Source organism: Carlito syrichta, unplaced genomic scaffold (genome assembly GCF_000164805.1).
Source record: "Carlito syrichta isolate Samal-C Ts95f unplaced genomic scaffold, Tarsius_syrichta-2.0.1 Scaffold288251, whole genome shotgun sequence".
Classification (NCBI taxonomy): Eukaryota; Metazoa; Chordata; class Mammalia; order Primates; family Tarsiidae; genus Carlito; species Carlito syrichta.
Window position 1 is genome coordinate 1 of NW_007232347.1, and position 13,623 is coordinate 13,623.

Here is a 13,623-nt window from a genome sequence, read left to right on the forward strand (position 1 = left end):
TGCATTCCCTTAAGAAAGGGGCTGAGGCTGTGGCCAGCCTGCTGTACACCCCACACCACCAGATGGCACATGGCTGCAAAGCAGGGTCCCCACCCTTTCTTGAAAATTCATTCAATCTGATAAGAACAGCTTCCAGTTACGAAATATGAAATGTGGCAACATACACTACCACCTAGATTAAGCCACAGAACAGTATACAAAGGTATTCACACCTCTTCTAATTGGTAATTTATTTTTCATGTGTTTCATCTTCCTAATTTCTAGAAAAAGGATTTCCATGCAAAAGGTCACAGAAGTGAAAAATAAAGGACTGAGAAGAAATCCTTAAAATTGTAATTGGAACCTACACCACGTGTCAGTTAACCAATGGATACTTGTAAATTCCTTCATTCAAATGCATGAGAGTTGGGGAGGCAAAAATCCTCACTTTGTGTGAAGAGAAAACACTGAGGTTTGCTTTACATACTGCTCAGACCCTCATCTCCTTTCTCATGAAGTCACCACGTGCTTGTTTGTGATAAAATGCTATCAGCACAGTGGCACCTTCTCTGCGCATTGATGAGCTCTGAGGAAATGAGGCACTTTAAATCTGTCTGCTCAAGTCCTTTCTTCCAGGTCGCCTGGCCTCTCATGGCCCTGTAATTGACACTGTGACAGCTACGGCTTAAGGTGCACTGGTTTTGCAGACCCATGTAATGTTCCCAGTAGTCCTGTGAGGCTGGGACTATTATCACACCTATTTTTCAAATGAGAAAACTGGGACCCAAAAAGGAGAACATATCCAGGTAAGAGGAGGGCTGAGCTCAAACTTGGTGTTTGGTGCTTGAGCCTGGCTCATGACGTCAAAGAGGCGACAGGGTCACGTCTTTCTTTATAGCAGGCCTCTTTCCGCTGATGAGTGGTGATCTGACTTCTTGGGATGACACTTTGGTTTCATCTAGAATTCTTACTCTTAGTACTGTGACAAAAAACAAACAGGGCTAGTTTCCTACACCTGAAAAATGTGAGATTTGTGCCCTGAGCAGTACATGCTACAAGGTGCAGAGGGAAAAAACCAAATTGATGATGGTATTAAGTTCTTAGATACTACACTGCCACCAAGCCTGGGCTTGTTTCTAGGAGGACTGACTCAGGGCCCAGGAAGAGAAAGGGACATGGGAAAAGCACTTTAGGAGGCTCTTTTTAGCATGTTAGGAAATAACTGCTGTGAATATCCTAGTTTGGCCTTACACAAGACCCCACGTGGCTGTGTTTTAAAAGTTGTCCTTCTAAGATACTGAACCAAATGCCATTCAGCATCTATCATAGACTTAAAGCCTTCAAGTAACATTATTTCCCCATTTTTAAAACCATGAAGTTGGCTTCTGAATAAAGACTGTCATAAGCAACCTATGTACTCCATATTTGTAAGAAATCTAGAATCAAAACTGTTAATTAAGATTGTCTACATTTTAATTAAACCATTACAGTTCAAGAAAATGGCTTATATTATCCAAAGATACCTTCAAGTGGAGAATCTTGACTTTTATCTTTGTGAGACATTAGAAACACATACCATGTAATAACAGGAATGCCAACACATAGATAGTTAACTCGTAAGTACGAAGGGTCAACAACCTCACTGGTCACACTCAGAAACAGCAATGTCCACAGCAATCACTTGTATCATACAGATTAATGGACCATGTGCCCATTAATGTCACAGTAACTGAGAACCATACCCAAGAGTTTTAGGTTTTGTTTGTTATGGTTTCATTTTGAGAACTACAATTCACCTTCTTCCTCTGCTACACAGAGAATGAGTTTTTCCTAAGGTCATTTCTCAAAAGCTCACTCATTATGAACAATTTTGGGAAGCCTTCAACAAGCTATAAAAGTATAAGCAGATTAATGATGAAGCCCTCCTCCTTTATCAGAAAGAGTTCATGCTCGCAACTTTAAATTGGTCTCTTTCCTCAAAAAGGTTTCCATGTACATGTGGTAATTCTGTGTGTGTGCGTGTGTGTGTGTGTGTGTGAGAGAGAGAGAGAGAGAGAGAGAGAGAGAGCGCAGCCCAGGAACCATGCTGCAGGGGAAAGAGAGGGAGAGGGAGAGGGAGAGGGAAAGAAGCCCAGAAGATAGAACCATGCTGCAGAAAGGTCAGGAGCTAAAGAGAGCTTGCTCAGATCAGCAAGAGAAGTAAATAAGAGAAGAGAAAAAAGTGTAGGTTTAATTACTACAATGCAGTTATAGATAAAGAATCTCAGATATCTAAGTAATCAGAGATTTTAATAGTATATTGAGCTATTGAACAATTAAAAATTATAAATTTATAAATTATAATTCATAAATTCTCTGGACTAATTCTGGTTTTAAACCAAAAGATCGAGCTAGTGATTAAAATCTCTGCTTCATTCATGATCTTAAAAAAAAGAAAGAAAGAAATCAGGTCATGATATGTGTTGAATGGATTTGTGCACCTTTTAAAAAAAAGAAGAAAAAAACTTCCCAAATTGTACCAAGAACCATATTGCAATCTTTGAAGACAGAAATGGCCTCAGGGCAGATATTTATATTTTTGACAACAGAGAGAGCAATACAACGTAAGCACATTTTGTAGTTTGAAGTACAAGCTAAGCACTTCCATACTAGCGGAAATGAAAAGTGTAGCACACACTGATAAATGGAGGGCACGTGCTCGGGAAGGAGTTACACTTGTACGAAGATTACTTTCTTTTGAGAAGAGGTCTTGCTCTGTCACCCAGACTGGAAGGCAAGGTTGCAATCATAGCTCACTGCAGCCTTGAACTCCTGGGCTTACGTGATTTTCCTGCCCCAATCTCCCAAAGCGTTGAGATTATGGGCTTGAACCACTGCGCTAGCCCCAAGATTACTTTAAACATTGTCAAAAACTGTACTTTGAGAAGTCACAGAACACTTTGCTTTATGTAATAAGATGTATCACTCACTGCCAAAACTGCAGCCCTGAGCAAAGTGACTATGTGCTTATAACATGTGCAGCCTAAAAGGCATGGCACAAAGAGGATGCCAGGGAAGGAGGAAGACAAATCGTCATACAATTTTCTTGAAAGGAGGTTGAGAAAGGATGCAGGTTCCTCTGTTTCTCTAAGGAGCTTCTGGCAGTCTATCTGTGAAGACTAACTCTCATCTTTCAATAAAAACAGATTATTGCTAGCCATGGTGACTCACGCTGGTGATCCCAGCACTTTGGGAGGCATAGGTGAGAGGACTGCCTGAGCCCAGGAGTTCAAGACCAGCCTGGGCAACTTGGCAATACCTCGTCTCTATAATAAATGAAAAAATTAGCTGGGTGTGGTGGCACATTCGTCCCAGCTACTTGGGAGGCTGAAGAGGGATGATCTTCTGAGCTCAGGAGGTCTGGGTTGTGGTAGGTGAGTGTGCCATTGCACTCCAGTCTGGGGAGACAGAGTGAGACTTCAACCCCAAAAAACAGACAAAAAACAGATTATTCCTCTTCCCTGGTGGGAAATAATGACATGGGGACATGCCTGAGCTATACAGAAAAGAAAGTAGAGAAAGGGGAGGTTGGCCCGGCAGTGTCAGAAACACAGAAGAGAACACAAAGGCCTAAGTACATCCTTTTGTTTTTTGAGTGGGGTCCTCCCTCCGTTGCCCAGGCTGGAGTGCTGTGGTCCAATCAAGACTCACCACAGCCTCAACCTCCTGTGCTCAGAAGATCCTCCTGCCTCAGTCTCCCAAGTAGCTGGGACTACAGGCATATGATACCATGCCTGGCTAATTTTATTTATTTTTTGTAGAGATAGGGTCTCACTATGTTGCCTAGGCTGGTCTTGAATTCCTGGGCTCAAGCAATCTTCCCATCTCAGCCTCCCAAAGTGCTGGGATTACAGGCATGAGCCACAATGCCCAGCTGGACGCATGTGAGAAAAAACAGAGAGAAGAACCAAGTACTGCATCCCTTGAATGCCTTTTGGTCATGCAAGGTGTGACTGAAGTCCTATACTTTGTGGACCTAATGGGATTGTTCTTGGGTTTGACCAAACTGCTGCTTTCTCAAACTCAATGTCATGATGTTAAACGTTTTATGAGTGTGTCCATATCCAGTCAGTCATGGGAAACTAGGAAAGCAATCCAATTTACCAGAAGTTCTTTAGATTGAACAAAAAGGATAAGTTGGACCAAGAGCCAGTTCCTTCCTTAGGGTAAGAAATAATACAGGATGTGCTTCCATTCAGAGTAAGCAGACTCTCTTTTCATGGTCAGATAAATATTGGGGTGATGACTAGATCAACTTTTATTTCTAAACCTCTCATTTCTTAGAAGTTTACACATACAACTGATATGGACATGCATGCATGAGGGAGACAGAGAAGAAATCAGGTTCCTTTCAGGATTCCTTTTGTGTCAGCAACCTTGCCCCTTGCTAGGGAAGGTGAGGGAGCAGCAGTGGCTGGAAGCAAGTTTCTGAGATAGGCCTTGTCCCTTTTCCACCAGAACTAGGGCTGTCACTGTGCCAAATACACCACTGCAATCCTATTTCTAGAGGCATCACATTTCAGGGAGCTTCATAAGAAGATGAAAAAGGTGAAAATACCACGTAAACAAGACAAACCCAATCCAAACTGACACATTTGTTTTTATGTCTATCATGTAAACTTGAAGTTTTCAAAGACTTTGAAGTCACCACGTTGGGAACAATTGCTGCTGAGAACATGAGTAGCATCTCTTTTAGGGCATGTACATACGTTCTCCCAAAGTAGGGTTTGTGGTCCCCCTTACCTGTCATGTTTGTTTTCTTGGGCGGCTCTTAAGAGCTCCTGTATGTTTTTGGTAATCTGTTCAGTCTTCCGGATGACATCTTCAGTGCTGGGGAGGGTGGGGCTTGGGGCCACATGAGGTTCTGCTGTGTCCGGTACTGAGCCATCACCTGGCCAAATCATACTTCTTTGCCTTCCCTTTCGGCTTGACCTGTGAACATTAAAGATGTGGCTAAATGCAGCAGGTGCTCATCAGCTGCTTCTATTTCTAGGAGCCACTTCATCTGCATTGACTGAATGCAAGAGCGGGCTGTTTTTACGTTTCCTTCATCTTGCCTAGGAGGAGACCCAACAGCAAGGCTCTGTTTCATCAACTGATGGTGACAACTCATGTGGACGCTGTTTCACTCTATTTTAGGGCTGGAGGTTATGACTCCCATAGAAAGGGTGAAGGAAGCCGGGCTCGGTGGCTCAGCCTGTAATCCCGTGCCTTGGGAGGCTGAGGTGAGTGGATTGCCTGAGCCCGCGGGTTCAAGACCCGCCCGGGCAACTTGGTAAGACCTCATCTCTACCAATAAATCAAAAATTATCTGGGTGTGATACCATGCACCTGTAGTTCTAGCTACTTGGAAGGCTGAGGCAGATGGATTGCTGGAGCCCAGCAGGTCGAGGCTGTGGTGGCCGGGAGTGGCCACTGCACTCCAGTCTGGGCAACAGAGTGAGACTCCAACTCAAAAAAAAAAAAAAAAAGCATTTTGAAGGAGAGAAATGGAAGGGAAATAACTGGGGTTGGGAAGGCTTGTGGTTATAAAGCCATCTCCAGTGGAGTCAATTTCTTGGGGGTACAAATGCATGGACTTTTTGGTTTTTTTTTTTGAGTTGGAGTCTCACTCTGTCACGCAGACTGGAGTGCAGTGGCCGCACCCGGCCACCGTAGCCTTGAGCCGCAGGGCTCCAGCGATCCTTCCGCCTCAGCATTCCAAGTAGCTGGAACTACAGGTGCGCGCTACCACGCCCGGCTGATTTTTTGATTTATTGTAGAGATGAGGTCTCGCCAAGTGGCCCAGGCGGGTCTCGAACCCACGGGCTCAGGCAGTCCACTCACCTCAGCTTCCTAAGGCGTGGGATTACAGGCTGAGCCACCGAGCCCAGCTTAAATGCATGAACTTAATGCTGAAGTGAAATACTAATTTTAAGTACACTGCATATACCTAGAGACACATATAACATACTGGTAAAAGGACTTTTGGCAATAATGTGAGATTGTCAATAAGACATGTAGACTATGAACGCATGCTTGAGTATTTTAAGACCTTATGAGTCTAAAACTAGAGAAAAGGGATGCAGGTGAAGAGCTTCTGCTGGCCATGGCCTGCCAGATCTCTGGCATCTATAAGCCCACCCCAGCATGCTCTTCCTGCAGATGTACCCTGCGTCCTCTGGCTCCATGTCGTTGGGAGTGTTGTCGTAGTCACTCTCAGGTGTGCTGTTCTGCTTCTCCAGCCTGGATGCCTATAACAAAGAAAAAGGGACCCCCCCCCCCGTGAGTTTGGAACACCAGGTGCTTCTCAGGAGTCTTTCCCAGGAATCGTTACCTGTTAGCTACTGGCCTTCACACCCCAGATTTCATTTGGGACAGGAGCCACTCTTTGGTGAACATTTAGTAAAAGATGAGATGGGTTCTTTCCTTCTTTGCATAATCATCTTCTTAGCTCAGTGGCTACTCCATAAACAGATCCTTGGTACAAACTAACACAGACATGCAAGGCAACACACTCTCATTTAGTTCTCAAAGGAATATGGACTTTATAACACAATGAGACCTAGTTGAAAAAACAAACACACTAGTCCTGATATGACTACAGGCTACTAGCACTGGAAGTCACCTGCACATCATCTGGTTGAACACTAGATGAGAAAATAAAGGGCCAAAAACAGCTGGGTGACCCAACAAAGGTCACAGAGTCCACAGAAAAACAGGACCAAGCACCAGGTCTCTTGCTTCCTGCTCTCTCCGATATTCCACACCTGGGCTCTGTGACTGCCACTGCTCAAGACACTCTAAGAACTGACTCAAGAGATGGCTGTTATATAAACCACATGAAAAATCTGCATTATTTACAGCCTCACGCTGTTTGTGAGCCAAAATGGATTAATCCAGCATGGTACTTAGTTGTAAACTACTGTTATCTGTTTCCAAAAATATCTACCCCTTAAAATGTAAAAATCTGGTTCAACTGTGGAGATTCACAAATGGGATACAGATTCAAAAGAGAAATCCTAAAATGTTTTGAGCAAATGGCAACACTGATAAATTTGGGGCCTTCCAAGGTGGCAACCTTTGAAGGGGGCTATATTCCCTTGAAGGGGACTGTGCTCTGGAGAGTTCAATGAAAATTATTTTCCCTCCTCCATAACAGACATCACTGGAGGCTAATTCAAAACCTAAACTGATAGCTTTGTAAAATATTAAGTATGAGCTACTTCTAACTCTATACCTTGAATTTAAGCCAAGCTAACCAAAACACTAAAGAACTAGTGACCAGGGAATTTTATTGCTGCTATAATAAAATGGGGCTAAGGATATAGATGTAAACCAAGAGCCTTGTGGCTTCATCCAAAAGAAAGTCTACTTTTGAGTAACTCAGTTTAAGTCTACAAAGGCAGGATTGGTGGCTCATACCTATAATCCCATCACTTTGAGAGGCTGAGGTGGGAGAAGCCCAGGAGTTTAAGACCAGCCTGGGCAACAGAACATGACTTCATCTCTACAAAAAAATAAAAAATTCGCCAGGCATGGTGTCGTGTGCCTGTAGTCCCAGCTACTTGTGAGGCTGAGGCAGAAGGGTCACCTGAGCCCAGGAGGTCAAGGCTGCATTGCAGCCTCAGTAACAGAGTGAGACTTATCAGGAAAGAAAGGAAGGGAGGAAAGGGAGGAAGGGGAGGAAGGAAGAGAGGAAGAGAGAGAGAGAGAGAGAGAGAGAGAGAGAGAGAGAGAGAGAGGAGAGAAAGAAAAGAAAGGAAAGAAAGAAAGAGAAAGTCTAGTAAAGTCTACTTGCTTGCTCACTACTGAGGATCACTGCTGTTTAGCCATCTGGAGGCCCTAAGGTAATAGACAGGGAAGCCGGCCCCAAGGTGGAAGAGCTCCTTATTCACATTACATTTTGTGTCCTGTCCTGTGACCCTTCTGCTCTCTTTCTCGTCTGCTGGGGTCTTTCATATTTCCTCACATGCTCCTTCTAGTCCCTGGCCACTCTAATATAAGAAACTAGCTCTGGGCTCCAAAAACTCAGGATGAACTCGTTGTACTATACCCACTCCAATTCATCTGGCAAGTGACTCAAAGTGTTAGCTTGGAGCCACATGAGGAGTCTGTAAAGTTAAGTTCTGTAAAGTCAATTACAACTTTTATGATCCCTTTGTTCATACCTTCTACCAGTAAGTAGTTCTGCTTCACTTGCTGCCTTGTTTGGATCTGGCTTTATGAATCATCAGTGAATTTGGCTACTAGAAGCCTAGATAGAATAAATACCAAAGGTAGGCACTGTGGTCTTCTAGAGATTATCTCAGAAAATCAACCCAGACCAACACTTCTCATTTTTCACAGGGAAAGTCTGCTAACCTTTCATTTATTTTCCTTTAGTTTTTATATATGTGGCCACAAACAGATGTGTTTGTATGTGTGTATACATACAGACATGCATACACAAATGGATACAAACTTGCATTTAAATAATTATTCTGGAAAATTCATCCAGAATCAGTCCATTGGGAAAAAAAATCTAGAAAACAGAATTAAACCTAGAAAATTCTACACTTTTTTTGTGTGTGTGTGAGTTGGAGTCTCACTCTGTCACCCAGACTGGAGTGCAGTGGCCGCTCCCGGCCACCGCAGCCTCGACCTCGACCTGCTGGGCTCCGGCGATCCTTCCGCCTCAGACTTCAAAGTAGCTGGAACTACAGGCAGGTACTACCAGGCCAGCTAATTTTTGTTTTATTGTAGAGATGAGGTCTCCCTAAGTTGCCCAGGCTGGTCTCGAACCCACGGGCTCAGGCAATCCACTCACCTCAGCCTCCCAAGGCATGGGATTACAGGTGGAGTCACCGAGCCTGGCTTATATTTTTATAATGGATCTTTTTGCCTTGACGTAAATTTGACAATTAGAAATCAAAAATATTACCCACAGTGATCAAAAGTATCAAGTTTCATTTAAACATTTAAGTCATGACTCATATGTCTAATAAAAGCACTTGGGAAGTATTTATCAAGTATAGAAAACAATAAATAGCTGCAACCACCAAGGAAATCAATTACTTACGCGGTAAGTCCTGCATCGTTGTCAACAAAAGCATGTGTACAGGATTTCGATGTAGCCAGCATTTAATTTTGTAAAAAGTATTGTAAACATGCAGAGCCAAAAGCTATTGTTAAAAGTGCTGCTCTCTCAAAGCTGTTAATAGAAAAGTTACCTTATAGCTGGTGCTGGTTCAGTTTATTTAATAGATTTGCAGTTTTCTCTGAATACAGACATGCCATAAAACTCTAAACCCATGAAGCTGTTGGAAACAATCAGATTTATCAGTTTAAATGACTTAACTGTTTTTGTAAAAACGTTGTCTTAGCAAGCAGTCCTTGCAATAATTTTCAAGGCTACCAAAAAATTTATTTAAAAAAAAAAATTTCACAGTGGACAAAAGAAGCTTACTTGACTCTTACTAACAATATTTATTTATTTATTTTAGAGACGAGTTATCTCCAAGTTGCCCAGGCTGGTCTTAAACCCCTAGGCTCAGGCAATCCTCTCGCCTCAGCCTCCCCAAGTGCTGGGATTACAGGCGTGAGCCACCATGCCCCGCTACTAACAATACTCCAAATTAGGTATTGCATTACTGTTTAACTGTCCATTAGCTTAACTGGAATATTTTAATGCAAACATTACGGTTCAGTTTCAGAACTGCTCAGAAGATTTTAAGTACCATCCATTAAGAACTATTTTCAATAGACTACTTCAAAAGTACATCAAAGAATAAAAAGTAAAAGTCGGGCTCAGTGGCTCAGCCTGTAATCCCGTGCCTTTGGGAAGCTGAGGTGAGTGGATTGCCTGAGCCCGTGGGTTCGAGACCCGCCTGGGCAGCGAGACCTCATCTCTACAATAAATCAAAAAATCAGCTAGGCGTGGTAGCGTGCGCCTGTAATTCTGGCTACTTGGAAGGCTGAGGCGGAAGGATCGCCGGAGTCCAGCAGGTCGAGGCTGCGGTGGCCGGGAGCGGCCACTGCACTCCAGTCTGGGTGACACAGTGAGACTCCCACTCAAAAAAAAAAAGTACAGTAAAGAATCCTAAAAGAGCTGGGCGTGGTTGTACGCGCCTATAGGCCTGGCTACCTGGGAGGCTGAGGTGGATCACCTGAGCCCAGGAGTTCAAGGTTACAGTGAGTTACAATCACACCACTGCACCCCAGCCTAAGTGACAAAGCAGGACTCTGTCTCTAAAAAATAACAATCCCAAAAGGGCCTTTTGAGCCATATGCCACTGGCAGTGGGAAAGGAAGATTCTCTAACAGTCCTAGGTATTGAGGGAATGGTCAAAAGCTCAGTGCAGATCTCACCTCAGTTACACCTCCCTTCCATTAAATAAAAGACTGCACCAGAACTGGAAAGCAGGCCTTCAAAGCCTGCACCCTTTCCATGGCATTCTTAGGCTGCAGTCGTGTACTACTTTTTGTGCATGAAAGTATGCTTGCCTTGATGGTGCTTTTAGGAGCAGGGCCTGTGCCACCTAAGTTGTTAGGACCCTACGGAGGAAGTGCTTAATAAATACGTATTGCCTGGAGCTTACCTCAACACAGACTGCTACTGAAAATGGAAATTACACACCAGCAGGCTGGGTTTGACAACCAATACAAATGAACAGCTTTATAACAGCTGCCTGCATGGCTCCAATGCCACTAGATGTTACAATTCTGATTCAGGATGCAGGGACTGTAAAACCTTGGTTTGTCAAGTAGGGTGCTCATGTAAAATGTGTCACAGCTTTATTTTTAAAAATTGATGTTTTAGTACTTCTGTTAGTCCAAATTTAGCAGTAGCTTTGAACAAACGTAACCGATTGGCCCTATTACAATACTTAACCAGCAGCCAGCTAATTTTATGATTGTTTAAGAAGAGATCATGTTCAGAATAAATGCCACAGGGCGATTTGCAAACTGTTAAATATGTTGTGCAAATGAGTGCTGTGGAGTTAGACAGAAGAAGAGAGGCACCCCTCTACAGGTATGCATGCATGTGCGTGTGTGCATGTGCGCACCGTGTGCTGTGAGAAACCGGGAGGGAAGTACCATCTCATGCAGGATAGAAGGGCAGTTAGCGAGAGACGGAAGGGCCAGTGTTCAAGCACAGAGTGCCCAGGAGCACTGTCCCTCCTCCAGAGAGCAGATCATTCAGAATGTACTTAACCCCTCGGATGCTTTCATCCCTCGACCAGGAAAGTGTGGAGGGGAAGGAGGGCAGAGATGAAGAGGAGGTCACAAGCGCGTTCCTCCCAATCTGGAAGGGGAAAGAGAAACACACTCGGGAAAACACAAAACAAACAAAAAGTCCTACCACCTCACCTGGCCTCAGGAAAGAATCCTAGAAAACAATATACTGTGTGATGTGAATGCTGAATGATCAGTGACAGCCCATGATGACAGGTTCCCAGAGAGATTTAAACCCTTAGAGTGAAACACCTCCTGGAAATTACTCTGAATTTATTAAGGCTATTTTTTACAAAGAGAAAAGATAGTACCTAGCATAACTGTCAAATTGGCCAATTGTTTTTAAAAATGGATAGCCTAAAATGAATATTTGTTTTCAATCAGGACTGATAATATGAAATGAGAAACTACACAAATGACTTTAAGTTGGTATATGATATCAATCTAATTTTTAGTATAATTATATAGAGTTTTTACAATATTATGGCATCCTTACATTCTAAATTTTTCTAAAATAAAAAAGTACATTGTGAAAACCAACAAAGGTTGCTTTTCTTAAATTTTGTTTTCAGTGACACAAAAATATGATTTTTAACTTAGTTCAATGGCACTCTCATTACAGCAAATGTATCAAATAACTGCCTTAGAATGTTAAACCCAAACAACTTAAAAAGTTGAGATAACAGACTTCCAGTTACAATATAACAACATTGCAATTTTATCACACTAAAGTATGACAAGCATAAACTAAAGGATAGACCATATCCTTTATTTTACATTTACCTTGAGAATTTTTTTGAAACTCTCATAAAATTTAACTGAAGAATAACAACTTTGGACATTCAAAAAGATAAATACACCCTCTGAAAAAACATCACACAAAAGTTTAAAACATCTGTAACATTTTGGCAAAACACAGATTTTTTAAAATAATAAATTAATCCAGAAGAAATATAATATTTGAAAACCTCACGACACAAAACTTATCCCACTGCAAAATAAAACTGTTATAACTCTGCCACAGAACACAATCTTTGGAATTCACCACCAGTAAGACTGACATATTCCCTTTTCTTTTGAGAGACAACAAAGCCACACTTCCTCCATGAAGGGGAGGAGGAGGAGGATGCAGAAGCTAACCCAGCAGGCACACTGAGCACACAAGGAGAGGCCACGGAGGCCTGGAGCCTTCCAGAATTGTCTGGGTATACAGGCCACCGACTCGGTGCCACTGCTCAAGAAGGCACTGAAAAGAATCTTGGATTCTCAGGGCTTCAGTTCTTAAAGGGGCACATCCTGTCTACCCCAAATAAGACAATGCTTCCTTCTGCTAGTGATCTTTATGAGTTATTTTTGGAAGCGGGTAACTTTCACCAAAAAAAATTTCCAATACTGGTTGGCTGGGAAATAATGCTGTGAATACGGGGCAGGAAAAGGGGAGTGGGGCTCAAGCAAGAGCCAGAATCCCCAGCTTGGGTGAAAAACTATTGGCCTAGGCCCTGTGTGCTTATGGGAACATCGCAGACATCTCTGGACATGTTAATACAGCAAACACAATGGCGACTCTCTTAGCCCAATTTGGTAAAGCAGAGGTATGAGAATCTGCGGGCTTAGAAGAGGGAACACAGTAGTCAGGCTGCACAAAGAGTGAACAGCAGAAGCGCCAGCGGTATTACTTACGTGTGCGGGGAAGGGCTGAAGTCTCGTCCTGCTCTCTTCGGGGCCGCTTGCTTCTCCCATTGGGAGATATGGTTTCTGCCCTGATCCCGTCTCGTACATGGACATGGGCCTACTGCCCCGGGCAGACGGACGTCGCTTTAAGGAAGAGTGGTTGGAAGTGTCTGTGTACTCTGAACCAGTTTGCACCTGATATATATTGGTTGTGGCCTGTTTCCTGAGGTTCGAATTTTCACTCTGGAGTGTTTGAAGCTGAAAGAAATGTTTGGCAGTGGGACTGTGTTTTTTTATAGCAAGCAGAAAAAGCAAACACCAAGTCAATGAATACAACTACCAGCTTTAAACAATAAGGACAATAAGAGCTAGCTGGGTTGAAAGTAAAAAGTAACAACAAGAACTCTTTCTTCTGGAATGAGTGAAATACAACTCATTTCATCACATGAGCAAATTAAACAGCTTAATTTCTGAATGTGGAAAAGTTGAGGCTTGGACTTAAAAACTAAAGGTCTAACCAACAATTTGTCATGGTGAAGCTGGGAAATGTTTGCAGACAAGCTGTATTCTGAATTATTCTAAAGTTGTTTCAAGTGAGACCTTGAGATCACTAAAACATCACTTAGGTAAACTTGTTTTTCAAGTGAGCCCTAAGCACTTTGCAAATGCCAAAAATGACAGCAGACACCATGGAAGCAGCACAAAGATTACTAGAGTTGCTCTGCAAAGCAAGAAAGA

General features: G+C 42.9%; 1 protein-coding gene across 1 annotated transcript; it reads right to left on the reverse strand.

Moving 5' to 3' along the window:
- Positions 1 to 4,761: 4,761 nt before the first annotated feature.
- LOC103255557 (ARF GTPase-activating protein GIT2-like) lies at positions 4,762 to 13,489 on the reverse strand (the record flags this gene model as incomplete). Its single annotated transcript, XM_008053536.2, has 4 exons — positions 12,895 to 13,489; positions 11,195 to 11,284; positions 6,169 to 6,251; positions 4,762 to 4,950 (listed from the first exon to the last, which is right to left on the reverse strand). Coding segments are annotated over exons 1-4 (467 nt in total), but the record flags the coding sequence as incomplete, so codon positions are not given.
- Positions 13,490 to 13,623: the final 134 nt, after the last annotated feature.